The sequence below is a fragment of the Coccinella septempunctata genome, chromosome 8 (genome assembly GCF_907165205.1).
Source record: "Coccinella septempunctata chromosome 8, icCocSept1.1, whole genome shotgun sequence".
Lineage (NCBI taxonomy): Eukaryota > Metazoa > Arthropoda > Insecta > Coleoptera > Coccinellidae > Coccinella > Coccinella septempunctata.
The window spans coordinates 17,665,083-17,679,967 of NC_058196.1; the positions used below are offsets into that span (position 1 = coordinate 17,665,083).

At 35.4% G+C, this 14,885-nt stretch overlaps 1 protein-coding gene across 2 annotated transcripts in view; it reads left to right on the plus strand.

Annotated features, from left to right (window-relative positions):
• Window positions 1-14,885, plus strand: part of LOC123319538 (WD repeat and FYVE domain-containing protein 3) — a 71,854-nt gene that overhangs the window by 50,138 nt on the left and 6,831 nt on the right. For both annotated transcript variants that reach the window (XM_044906576.1, XM_044906575.1), the window contains exons 25-34: window positions 1,577-1,832; window positions 2,446-2,664; window positions 4,539-4,818; window positions 5,750-5,984; window positions 6,043-6,278; window positions 6,335-6,588; window positions 8,979-9,404; window positions 12,562-12,940; window positions 13,404-13,553; window positions 13,612-13,723. In XM_044906576.1, coding sequence (XP_044762511.1) covers window positions 1,577-1,832; window positions 2,446-2,664; window positions 4,539-4,818; window positions 5,750-5,984; window positions 6,043-6,278; window positions 6,335-6,588; window positions 8,979-9,404; window positions 12,562-12,940; window positions 13,404-13,553; window positions 13,612-13,723 — 2,547 coding nt within the window. The remainder of the gene's footprint in view (window positions 1-1,576; window positions 1,833-2,445; window positions 2,665-4,538; window positions 4,819-5,749; window positions 5,985-6,042; window positions 6,279-6,334; window positions 6,589-8,978; window positions 9,405-12,561; window positions 12,941-13,403; window positions 13,554-13,611; window positions 13,724-14,885) is intronic.

Consider the following 14,885-nt stretch of genomic DNA (forward strand, 5'->3'; position numbering starts at 1 on the left):
GCTTGGGCACATTCCTCTTGGGTCAAATTACGTGTTTCGCGTTGCATAGCGATCGAGTGTAGAAAATCAAACAAAAGAAAAACTATTGATCACTAGAATTGATCGAGAGCAACTGATTTTAGAATGGAGCCAATATATTCAAAATCTGATAATATCATCTTTTTTATTCCTGCTGGGAAAAAACATCTGTATTGAAGAAAACCGTTGAAAGTGGATAACATATGCATGCATAATTCTGATAAAAATAATTATCATTGAGAACACCTTCAGTTGTAGAATAAATTTGAGATTTCCATAATGTGGGTTAATTTTTTTGCGCAGTGTATTTTCAAACGTTAAGAAATCCATAAAAATCTGAATATCCACTTTTGATACAATGAAAAAGAGAATTCTACAGAACTCCAAGTGCCAAACCGGACACGTCGGAAGGATCAATAATAATTGGAAACAACAATTCCGAAAGAATTGTCGTTCCAATATTGCGAGCTAGTCATGAACTATGAACCAAAGCTTATAGGGTTAGGAAGATAATAAACGAAGCGACTAAATTTGCTTGAGCGTCACCTGGTAGTTCAGTAGTGTTTTAAAATACTAAGACTGGTTAAATTATTTATTCGAGGGCCATTTGCCATTTCATTAAGATATTTGCACATGGCCGTTTTGTTTTTGTTTTGATTTTCGTACCGCTCGTTCTAGTCACCTAATTTGAAGGTTATTTGTGTATTTTATTTAATGAAAACTATTATTTATATTGATACAAACCATATGATGTTATATATTTTCGAAATCAGTAAAAATTGAGCATTCAAAAAATTGCACAGAAATCTAATGTTCCCATTTAAAAAAACATAACTTTGGGTCATAGCTTCGTAATTAAAAATCCTGCTAAAAAGGCGAGCACACCACTGGATTCTACGTAAAAAAGTGCCTGTGTAATGTTTCAATTTCAGAGCTCTATCATCAGTATTAGCGGAGATATAAATTAATTTCGATATCGCCACTTTTCCAATTTTTGCTTATAACTCGAAAACAAAAGAAAGTGGCCAAAAATGACTACTACTATTGTTAGTTTCTCAGAAAAAGAGAACGAGAATGGGGTATCAGATTTTGTGTATCTCCTCTGGTTTAAAAACTCTAGTGCTAAAACATCGAAATTTGCCCACCCTGTACATTCAATGTAACCAAAGATTATAGAGTACAAAGATAGGAAACGAAGCGACTAAAGTGATGTGAGCGCCATGTGTGTTTCAAAAGTATGTTTAAGGCCCTAAGATACATGAGACATACGAAGAATCCACTACATGAACCCAGCCAACGAATATCTTTACGAGAAGACAAAAATAGAACCTATAAGTAGCAGAATGCAGAGACTAAACAAGAAATTCATCAGTCATCAACACAACTTTAATACAAAGCACCATTAATACATAGCATATCTCACCTTGAAAGACCTAAAAGGAAACTACTAGAATAACCAATATTTCAATATTTACTTAGCCAACTTCAATATTCTACTCATTCTATATTTCACAGACATATCCAATTTCTCAGTTTTGACATCTAATTTTTTTTGCAGGGAAGTTCACAAAAGAAGGTATCTTCTTCAGCCCATGGCTCTAGAAGTATTTTCAGGAGATGGTAGAAATTACTTACTGGCTTTTCCAAGAAAATCCCGAAATAAAGTTTATCAGCGGTTCATGGCTTCAGCTACTGGAATATCTGATAGTGCACAACAATCAGTTGCCGGCCAGAAGAGAACTGCAAATGTTGAACAAGCTTCAGGGTTGCTTAGCAATCTGATCGGAGAGACTACCGTTACACAAAGATGGGTGGTGAGTTAAAAAAAAGATACGCACACATATCTAACATTTGAATCTCCGTTAGATGTTTCGAATACTGAATTATTATTTTTCGTACCAGCACATAATTTGTAGATTAAACCGAAACATACAGAGTGCTCCAAAATAAAAAAATACTTTTTTTCGTCTTCCATTTCTCCTCCTGGCTATATCCCGGAGATATAGGGTAAATTTTTTCCAATATGCAGGGTGTTTTTTATGGTGAGGCTCTTCTTTCTTGACAGGAGTTAGAACTCATTAAAAGAGATCATTCCGCCGGCAGTTTCTCATATAAAATATTCAATATAAAAAAACATTCAAAAGCCTCGGGCATCAATATCTTAATACGACTCTGGATCGTAGTATCTGTCCCTAGCCCGGGATTGAACTTGGTACCTTGTGGTTGCGATATACTGAGCCAACGCTTTAGCCACCAAGCCACGGACGCTTTAATTGATATCTCTTATGAAGATTTCGCTTAAAAACAAAATGGAATTGTCTCACAATAATGTTTCAGGCGTCTCAATAATTCCTCAGGAAAGGATTTTTCACATCATTTGTAAAAGTATCTATATTTCTTCAAATTGATGTTACATTCAATTTCCAGAGAGGGGAAATTTCGAATTTCCAGTACCTCATGTACCTGAACACACTTGCTGGTCGTTCTTATAACGATCTTATGCAATATCCCGTGTTTCCTTGGATTCTTGCTGATTATGATACGGAAGAATTGGATCTCACACACCCGTCAACATTCAGGGACTTCACGAAACCCATGGGTGCACAGAGTCCTGAGAGATTAGAACAGTTCAAGAAAAGATTCAAGGTAATATTTTATTTATTTTTCTTATGCATAAATGAATTGCAATTGATCTTCTAAGATTATTATTGAATTCTATACGCTGTTACTGATTGTACGCCATAACATTGAATGATTTTCGCAATGACAGACAAGTAACTTCAACCAATCATGTCTTAAAATTTGCAGATATGTTATTTTCTAGAAAAAATTCTCGGTCATATACCGTATCAAAATATCAAAATTATTCTTTGATGGTGTCAAAAACCAGTAGGTATGTATACGCAAGCGTCTGAAATCTGATTCTGTCACATATAATACAAGCACTGTATAAGATTCATCTAAGGTAGGGTTTATATACAGGGTGTTTCATCATAAACTGCACAAACACATTTGGTAGTTTAGATGACACCGGCAGAATTATTTTTGCGTTATCACATATACCCCCTTTCGAAGCATAAGCGAGATACAGAGTGTTCAACGTTATTTTTGTTCAATATTCTAATGAGTGGGGACAGTTATGTATAAACCAGGTAATAAGAAGAAGAACGGCGGAAATATTGTGTATTTTCAAATAATACTTTTTGCTCATTCACAAGCACATATATAGTTGTTTGTAGTTGACAGTAATTTTTAATTTAACTGGGTTTGAAAGTCGTTATGGAAATTTCGACGAAAAATTATTGTTCCGCAAAGCAAAAAGCGAAGTTGTTAGATATGTTACAGAATGAACAGGAGTTAGTGATAAATTCACACCTTAAGGGCACGAGCCGTCACTGTACAAAATGGTTCCCTGCGCCTCACTTGCTCGCATGTGTCGGTCGGTTGTTCTTAATAATTTATTTAGCCATATACATATATATGAAAAAGATGTATAAAGGATGATTCTGAAATAGGTGGCCAAAATTTGAGCGTATATAGAGCATCTAAACATAAAAGATCCTTTCGTTTGCATAAAAAGTGTAGCACTTTTCTACACTCGATTTGATTTACACCAGTGTAGAGAAAGTGTAGTTTATCTACACATAGTCAAAAGGAGATATAGATAAACTACACCTCCTCTGCACTGGTGTAAATTCAATCAGCAAGCGAGTACTAAAATCGAGTGAAGAAAAGTGCTACACTTTTTATGCAAACGAAAGGACCTAAACTAAACTTTGGTACTTTTCCTCTCTAAAGTGACCCCCAAGAACGGTAGATCCCCCAAGGACTCTCAAAAGATTGTTTAAATCTATAATAATACCTCCCTGCTAACAAGAAAGGTCCTATCTGCAAAATCTGATGAATATAATATAATCAAATATCTACTAACCGGGAAGAGATAAATCAAAATTATGTTTTGCAATTAAGTTCTATATTCTTCGACATAATGTAAAATAAAACCTGAAGAGTTTGTTAAAATACTATGTGTAATACAATGACAATGAAAAGAAACACAAACCGGATTTTCTCTAAACCTAAATTTTGCAGATATGACCTTTCATGTTAGGACGGCAGAATAATAAAATTCGGAAAAGTCATTCAATAGTGGCTTAATACCAGATTAAATGAATTGAAAATCACCCGGGGTGTATCAAAATAAGGTGGTTCGCTGTGAAAATAACCCAAACTTCTTCGGTGTGCAAATAGGTAGTTATTCCTTCAACATGAAACTATAATATGTACGGGTATTTCGCACAAAAAAAGGTATTCCTGGTAAAATTGGATAAAATGCACCATTTTCAAGTGAAATCAATTTTTGCATATTAATTGATCATTGCTTTGGAGATTGAATACTATCAATTTTCCAAGATCATTACTTTCACTACAAGGACTCCAATACATTTACAGTTACCTATTTTGAAATTTCTAGAAATACTGCATATTTTGTGAAACAGTGATTTTCTAGAATAATTTTTCAGGAATGGGATGATCCTCATGGCGAAACCCCGCCCTACCATTATGGTACTCATTATTCTAGTGCAATGATTGTTTGCTCCTATTTGGTCAGGATCGAGCCCTTCACACAGCACTTCTTGAAATTACAAGGTGGCCATTTCGATTTAGCTGATAGGATGTTCCATTCGGTTAAAGAAGCATGGTTGTCAGCTTCCAAACACAATATGGCTGATGTTAAGGAACTAATTCCAGAGTTTTTCTATTTACCAGAATTTTTAGAAAATAGGAATCAATTTGACCTAGGTAGGAATATATATACCTAATACAGATTCTCACTAAATGATTGCAACATCGCAAGGGGGGGGGGGGTTCGAAATATTCTGATTTCAATCATTTACACGATTTTGGAAACATAAAGTTTACGTTATTTGAGTAAGGGTTGAGGACTCAACGATAATACAGTCATAATAAGAAAAAATAATTGAAAGCCCACAGCGATGTTACAATGATTGATAAATACATTTAATTTATCCTCATTTGTTTTGTAATTGCTCCAATCATAGAAGTTCCTACTTCTATAATTGGAGCAAGATTTACATTTTTAGACAAAAATATAGATATCCACAAAAAATTAACTTGTCGTCCATAACAGACTACGCATCATGCTAAACCGTAGTGGAGACTACAAAAATCTATACATACTACATACATAGAATAAATTTCAATGAATTGCTTTCAATTGAGGGCTACCGTTTTTGTGCTCACCATTTGGCGCCTCTGTGAGGTCCTGAACATAAACAAACTAATGCAAGATTTGTTTGTCTACGATGACGGGGTCATAATATTGGAGAAATTTAATATACAAATATTTGGTTACTATAATCAATACCTTCTTAGTTATTTTTGGATTTTTAATTCGCGCATATACGTGTAAGTTCCTTTCTGACAACGATTTGGCTTCACTCGTTTCATAGCAGGGGGGTGAAACTCCCTCAGTAATGACGTGAACCGAATGAACTGCTGCCATCTCTGAAAGGTCAGCGAGTTAATATGAAAAAATGTGTTTATCTATGTTTCATAGCATGAAAGACGTATTGTCAATTTAAGTATAATAGATATATGGAGACCATAAAATTAATATTATTCGTATAGTTGAGTCTATGATGTGGACCTCATGCTACACTAGCACATCTTTGCCTAGGCGTTTTTTTCAATCTTGTTGTTTGTCTTATAGGTGTCAAACAAAATGGTGTAGCTTTAGGGGACGTTGTACTTCCTCCTTGGGCAAAACAAGACACTAGAGAATTCATAAGAGTACATAGATTAGCTCTCGAGTGTGACTATGTCTCCCAAAATTTACACCACTGGATTGATCTCATATTTGGTTATAAGCAACAGGGCCAACCAGCCATAGACGCAGTCAACGTTTTTCATCATTTGTTTTACGAAGGCAATGTAGATATTTATAAGTGAGTTCACCACTGATAATTTCAGATCTGTTGAATGATTAACTTGATTACTTTACAGCATCGATGATCCACTGAAAAAGAACGCGACAATCGGTTTCATCAATAACTTTGGTCAAATTCCCAAACAGCTTTTCAAAAAACCTCATCCGTTTAAAAAGATGGGGAATAATAACAATAATCGAAGTTCTGTAATAGATACCAGTTCATTAGTTCAAGCTTTTTCTGTTCCTCAACCAGAAAAATTATTCTTTCATCATTTGGACAATTTGAGGCCGTCTCTTCAACCAATTAAAGGTATTATTCCCACTAAAAATATATAAATGAATACTTTATTTTTTAATTTATTTTAGAGGTCAAGAGTCCAGTCGGTCAAATTTTGCATTTTGATAAGAATGTTTTCGCCGTGGAACAAAATAAGGTTCTCATACCACCAACCTATAACAAATATGTGGCTTGGGGTTTTGCTGATCACTCACTGCGTATAGGGAATTATGAAAGCGACAAAGCCGTATTTGTTTGTGAAAGTGCTATTCAGAATAATGGAGAGATCTTGGCTTGTGTTACACCATCGCCAAGATTGATAGTCACCGCTGGAACAAGTACCGTAAGTCAACTAATGCATTCATTAAATCCTGATATTTCAAGATTAATCTGTAAAAACTGTAGTGTAGGTACTAGCTTTTTTTTTCATTGTTATATAGAGGCTGTTTCATACTCTTACCATGTATGGGTCATAGCTGGGTACAAACTCGTTAATCGTTAATTAATGAAGTTAACATTTTCACTGAGAGAGTTACTTTTAAGTTTAATAACTTAATTTTTCATTAACGGGCTCGTTAACTTCCGTTGAATTATCTCTAAGTAATAACAAATTACGTCCATAAAATAACTTTGGGTTCTTTTTAAAATCTTAAATACACTGCGCAAAAAAATTAACGCACATTATGGAAATCTCAAATTTATTCTACATCTGAAGGTGTTCTCAATGATAATTATTTTTATCAGAATTATGCATGCATATGTTATCCACTTTCAACGGTTTTCTTCAATACAGATGTTTTTTCCCAGCAGGAATAAAAAAGATGATATTATCAGATTTTGAATATATTGGCTCCATTCTAAAATCAGTTGCTCTCGATCAATTCTAGTGATCAATAGTTTTTCTTTTGTTTGATTTTCTACACTCGATCGCTATGCAACGCGAAACACGTAATTTGACCCAAGAGGAATGTGCCCAAGCGGTAGTTTTGCGAGAAGAAGGGTGGACATACACAAGAATTGCAGAAAGGTTTGGAGTTTCCCATACAAGTGTGTCCAGAATGTTGCAGCGATTCAGGGAGACAGGTATGAATGTCCGAAGACCAGGACAGGGTAGACCACGGGTAACAACTGCCATTCAAAAACGTAACTTGAGAGTTTCTTCGTTGAGACAACGGTTTGCAACCGCTCGCCTCCTTCAAATTCAGCTTGAGCAAACTCATGAGGTGCAAATTAGCACTCAGACAATAAGAAATCGCCTCAGAGAATATGATTTAAGGCCTCGTGTCGCGGCAAGAGGCCCAGCTCTTACCTCAGCCCATCGAATGGCGCGTTTGGATTTTGCGAGAGAGCATATCCATTGGGAGGACGCCGATTGGTAAAGAGTTCTCTTCACAGATGAGTCTAGATTCTGCCTCTACCATTGTGATCGACGTTCCCTAGTATACAGACGACCACATGAAAGATACGCTCAGTGCAATTTCCTGAATACTACTGGATCGATTATGGTATGGGGTGGAATATCTTTGACTGCTCGCACAGACCTAGTGGTCGTTGATAATGGAGCTATGAATGCTGATAAGTATATAAGGAACATTCTTGAAGAGCATGTAGTGCCATTTGCCCCATACATTGGTGAAAATTTCATTTTTATGGACGATAATGCCAGACCCCATCGTGCGCGCATCGTTCAGGAGTACCTTGAAGAGGTTGAAGTCTATCGAATGGAATGGCCAGCAAGAAGTCCAGATCTCAATCCGATTGAACAGGTTTGGGACAACCTCAATAGAAGGCTGAGAAGTTCAGAAAATCATCCAGCTACTCTTAATGACTTAGGAATCCAACTCGGAGAAATCTGGGAAGGATTAGATCAGAACATTTTAAGATCACTCATTTCGAGTATGAACCGTCGTTGCCGAGCTGTAATTAACGCAAGGGGTGGAAATACCAAGTATTAAATCACTTATCAGCATTTCAGTATTTTGAAAATTGTTCATTTCTCTTCTTTCACATAAGATTCGGTGAAATCCTGAATTTTTCTTCCATTTGATGTGTCTTGTTTCGTTCAAAACCTTCCCGAGAGAACATAAAAAATTAGTTATAAAGTCAATGTAGAGTTAACTTTCATTAAAATTGAGATTTTCAGAATGTGCGTTAATTTTTTTGCGCAGTGTATATAATTGCAATGACATTTCATTTTCAGAGTGTCTTGTATTGAGCTAGTGTTCTTTTTTCGTTTTCTCAAACTCAGAGAATCCTTCGAGATGTCGTGTGTGAAAGACCACTAAATCCTTGAAGGGCTAGTTGCGCCGTTCATGGTCTATAGATTTGGCTATTAGAAACCACCCTATACCAACAAAAAGACATTATAAACCAACCCACCTTGTGAATAATCATGAATTCAATTTTTCATTTGAACTATAGTTTAAAATTGTATCCCCACGTTCGAACTATGGTTCAAATGAAAAATTGAATTAATCGCAATTAAACAATACATAACTGTGTATAAACAACACAAGACATCTTCTAACTGGAAAAATGCTAATGTTTTGAAAAGCGATGAAATATTTCTGATTAAATTCGATTGTTTGTTCTTTCTATTCTCAATGCTTAACTAGCAAGCAACCCTCCTACACCCCAATAATCAGATTAACAGTTTCGTAGCGGTTTGACTAGTTAAAAATTCAAATACCTGTGAAATATCATGGGGTAATAAGGGTTATCTTAATTTTCCAGGTTATAACAGTATGGGAATATGAGGCCAGAAAAAAGGCCTTGAACATAAAATATAATCTATATGGACACACCGATGCCGTCACTTGTTTGGCTGCAAGTCCAGCCTACAACGTCATCATTTCCGGATCAAGAGACTGCACGGCGATAGTCTGGGACTTATCCAGGGGTATGTTTGTGCGCCAGTTGAGGGGGCATGCTGGTCCAATAGCGGCAGTAGCCGTCAATGATTTGACTGGTGATATAGCGACTTGTGCTGCTACTTGGTTGCATATTTGGACAATCAATGGTGACGAAGTTGCCAGCGTAAATACATGTGTGGGAAGGGCGGATAGGATGCAACAGATATTATGTGTTGCATTCTCGCAGACTCATGAGTGGGACCCAATGAACGTCATTATGACAGGGTCGACAGATGGTGTCACAAGGGTGAGTCTGTTTTTTTTTTTTCCTGATCAATTCTTTCATAGTATAAGCATCTAACGCCATGGATTTGGTAGATTTTTCATGCGAATTATTAGTAAAACTAATGAAGAAACTGAATTACATAATCTTCCCTAGGAGTTCATGACTACCATAGATTAACTTGAAAATATATAATAGAAAAGCCACTCTTGTATCTGGCGCCATCTGTTAGGATGGTACACTAGGCACGAAAAATTATTCTAATATTGATCGTTAGGCGTCGCTGCATTCGGGGCAAGCAGATCGTAACCACTCGTGAATGATCGTGATCTCCTGAGTTCGACACGAATAATGTCCTTTCAACCTAAATTTTCAGACGACTAGCTGAGCGGTCTCTAAATTTTTAGGAATCGCCTCACATGGTATTCTAACAACGAATATTTGTGATTTATACTTCAATTTTCGTTGTAAAAATAAATCTGCAGCTATTTCAACACTATAGAAGGATTCGAAGGAATACCTACTGTTCTTCGTTCTTCTGTTGACAAATTTTATTCACGAGGAGAGTAATTCAATGTGATTTCAATAAAACACAGTTTATTGGAGAAATATCCAATATATTTTGTTAACGGAAGTGGAGTTTTCACTATACTCATACTCAAGAATATTTGAAGAACAGACTCGAATAGATTCATGTATTTCTGTTCCGTTGATTAAATATTGCCGAAGTTGCCATGAAACTGTTAGCTGTATCCGTCCCTACTGTTGGTTTTGCCTCAAATCCCAACAACTGAACATGTTAAAAATGAACGTTCTACACTCTGTCTCGAAACTAATACATTTTCATAGACCAATAATCGGTTATAAATACAGCACATTCGCAAATCGCAGGAACATATTCAAATCATTTTCAAATATGAATTGACAATGAGCTGTCGATTTCTAAATACCTACAGTGGGAAAAACGAAACTTATCCCTTATTCGCAAAATTGGAAAAACAAAATCTAATCAGTGTGTATGTTACGGCTAAAGATAGGTGTGAACGTAAACTTAAGATTAGCCGGCTAAACTTAGGTTTAGATTCGGGTATTTGCTAATGTTAGTTTCTTCTATCTTTAGCCGGCTAAACTTAAGTGCAACCACTGCCCATCGGCTAAAAATGTAAAAGCTAATAGAAAAAAAGAAAAGTATAGGCAAAGCGTAAGGGGCGCAAATTTTCGGCAATTAAAAAAAATTTAAAGAATTAGTAGGTAATATAACACGAGTCAACACCAAATTTGACTTTGACTGCAAAGGATAAAATTTCGATAGTTTAGATGATTACACGAAAAAAAAATATGGCATGAAAAATTTTGCTTCTGTGTTTAGGAGACTGATTCAACGATATCATTTACAATAACCACAAGCAACATGTGGAGCTCATGGCTTGTCTTGATTCTAAACAGGAAAGTCAAAATATGCTTCATAGGCTTCAGAGAGAACGTGAGATGTCTTTAATTCGTATTTCACGTCACGAATTGTAATAAATTGACCACATATAAAACAAAATGCACCAGCATCGTATTTACACTTTCTTGACGACATTTGAAGTTTGTCTGGGCTTGTAAACAACACCTTATCGTTGTTTATGACTCGAGTGCCAACTAGCGGCACTTTGTAAGGGTAAACACCCCTCTCTCATCGCGCGGTTTTTGAATTATTAAAAATTATAAGAAAAAATGAAGAATGAGTACTTTAACTATCACATAAGCAAACTTTATACGAAAAAATGGTATTTTCTTTTCGTTTTTGTGCATAATTAACCGGAAAATCCTAGTGTAAACGTTAGGACAAAGAACGAAAAATTTTCGTAGAGCCGTGTATTCAAACTATTGATGCAATGCATTTTTGTATGAATTTCACATATTTTTAATAGCCGAAAAGGATTCTGTTAAGCAGTTGATGAATTGAAAATGCACATTTATTTGTTTCTACTGTAACTCAAGGCATTCCTATTAGCGAATCTAAAAATCTAAACGCCTGATGACAAAATTCGAGACGAACCTTCTATTGAATCTGCACTTGCATCCTCCGGGATGATTCATCAACGGTGGCAATATTTAACAAAATCAGCTAGAGAATGTATTTTGACCTCTTTTAATGTTCATAGTTTTTATTGTTCTTTTTTGCAAAAGTATTGAGGTTGGGAAGAAATTGCAACATTATAGAAACTATATTTTCTATTTCATAAAATTTTTTCCATGAAACCAATTATTGTATAGTAGCGGAAATATTATTATTATTATTATTATTATAAAAGATACAGAGTTGAGTATAAAATACTATAAAACTCTTGAAAAAAAACATAATAAAAATAGGCAATATTCATCCAATGACAAGGAAAAAAAAAGAAAAAACAGAAAAATCCCCAACATGTGCTGAAATATCCTAAATAACACTTGTCCTCCAGATGTCGAACCGATTCTTGAAAACATTAACCGTCGGAGCTCCAACAACATGAGGTGTAAGTTGATTCCAACAAGCGAACACTCGATTGCACTTCCCTTCACTTCAAAAAATACACTTATCTAATGTCTAATATTTCATTTCCTGGTGAGGTCATATTCTGGTTTTCACAGGACAATTGACTATCCACATTCCTATTGGATGTATATCCAACTTCTGTATATGAATTGATTTAAAAAAACTTAAGCTCCATTTGAAGAGCATTAATCTCCTAAACATATGATAATAACTTAAATGTTAAACTGAAAACCAATGGGCTTTATGTCACGAAACCTCAGTACAATAGCATTCGATGCTATTTTACATATTTCAATTCTTAAAATTGAAACCGATTTCATAATCAAACCTAATGTCGCTTTAATTTTGAAGCTTCCTTTAAACCTACTAAAAATGACACTAAAGCAACCTTTAAGCTTAAAGTGACTTAAAATTTGATTATGACACTGGACGTTAGTCGTATTGTATTAGTGAATTATTGAAGACTGATTTAGGCAGAAAAAATTTTACTTGAAAATTTTTTCGGTATTTCCTACAGATTAGCATGTTAGGGATAGGGTAATTAGGGTATTTTTTTTGGCGGACACCCTGTACATTTACTCGTGGGCCATTCTGCAATGTATAGTATAGAATGGTTGAAAAACTGATGATATAATTATTTTCTCATTCTTTTTCAAGATGTGGTGCATCGATTATGTGCAAGTGCCAAACGACGACATGAATCAAATCTTCAAGGAGTCACTAAAAGAAATGAGATCTCTAGATAACAAACCTAAGCCAATTAACCACAAATTAGTTAAGCAGATAAATGTTTCGAACGAAAGTTCTTGCTGCAGTCTTTTGAAATCAGGATCTGAGAGTAGCCTATCAGAGGACAACAATTCTAGGAAAATACCAAAAATAGTGAACGAAGAGAAGACTACCAAAGAATGGCGGAATGAACAGCAAAACGAGAAAGACACTTGTAGTGACACTGAAGAGGCAACGCCCCTCTCGCCTCCTGTTCCTGCACGGAGGCGGCGATCGAGAATACACGGAGGATTGCGAAAGAGTGAAGGTAATTTTTTATGTGGCAAGAAAAATGAACTTCAACTCAAAAGAGTATATATGACAATAAAAAACTACAACATGACTTAAATAATAGTTCCTGAAAATTTCACCCGTCTAACGAGGGCAAGTCTCTATAATCATTTTTGTGATAACCTAGCTCTGGAAATCTTCCGAATATCAAAATTCGATGGGGAATCCAAAAATCTGATAATTTATAATACTTCTGGTATAACCGCAAATGGCGAAAGCTCGAAAATATTCTAGATTCTGTCGAAAACCCGGAAAACTCAATGAAATTGAATATAATGTTTCCCTTGGAACGTGTGCGAAACAAAATTCTGAAAACTTCAGGGTAGGTGGAAGTTTTTAATTTTTCTCCGAGCACGATTCCAGATGTTTATTATTATAAACAACCTTGAGGCTTGGTTTTGCAGGTTTTATTCTTGCATTCCTTATTATTATTATTGCAGGTGGAAGCAGTACCGACAACAACAGCTTGGAAGTTGATGAAGGATCTGGAATAAGGACAAGTAAGTCAGATACAAGCTTGACAGATTCCTTCGTTATTATACCAGAAACGAAGAAAAAAGCCATAAGTCCCTTGAATATCTTAAGACCTGGTGAGTACGTCTTGTACTTGAATGCAATTGTTATGGAATATATTTTCGAATATTACAGGACACAAGTGGCAACGACAACTAGTTTTCAGAAGCAAATTAACGATGCATACAGCTTATGATAGAAAGGACAATACTGAACCAGCATCAATAACTGCTTTGGCAGTCTCAAAGTGAGTCCAAAGTTCTCCTTCATTATTTATGTACTTTTATCGATTCTGAATGCCCGAATACACTTGGAGTCGATAACTCTGAATTCAAGGTCATCGAGTGAACGGTTCGCCAATCGGCACCAAAGAGCACAAAACTAGGAAAAATACATATTTTGCAAACATGGACCCTTTTATACCAATTTCAAGATGCATTTCGTACAACAGATTTGCGAGAATTAGCGAATGAAGAACTGTAAAACAGGATTATATCGACCCAAACAAGTATCGACAAAATATTCATGTTTAAACCTTCAATATAGGAGCCCAATTTTTATTTCATTGCCAAAGAACCTCATTGATGTAATGTACACATCGAGAAAATATGAGTTAAAATAGAAACACCTAAGAGGGCAAAATTTGTGACTATGTATTATGTGTGTGTGTATGTGTGCTACCATATTCCATTCGAATTTTTCTTTATTCCATACGGTCCTCAAAATATTTCTCAAAATGGGCCCAGCAGTTTTCGAAAATTTGGATTTCAACTATTATAATACTTAAATTGTGCAACTCATGCATTGAGTTGTGTGGTTTGAATTTCTGCAAAAGTTCCTGTAATTACCCGGAAAATCGAAAAAAACACTTTTTTTTTCTTCTTTTCTAAATGAAGGGGAAAAATTTTAGGTACATAAGTCCTGAAATCTGCAGTAAATATTCTCATGAAAATTAGAAGAATTATCAGAGAAATCTCGAAATTCCAGAACGAGGTAGCCCAGCACATTGACTTTTTCTTAATGAAAACAAATGCAAAAAATTAGGTGCGTGCTAGCTTGTGCTATTGAAATTTTCACGAAAATCCTGCACTTCAATTTTTCTTCGTCGAAAATTGTTTTATATGTGAGCAAGATTTGTGCTCACTTGTGCTGTTTCATATCAATTGAACAGGTAATAGATAGCCCACTTCAGAAACAAGCTTCTGTGCCATCTGTTTTTGATGTACACAGGTTTTAAATTTTCTTGTACTAATCTAGATAAACACAATGAGAGCTAATGCGAATCTTCTACAATTTTCAGTCCTCGTATTTTCGACTATTGAGTACTATGTTCAAAATTGCTGCACGCCACGTCACGTGAGCTCATGTGAGGCATCGGTTGGAATGATATCGTGCGTAAAAGTGCACTG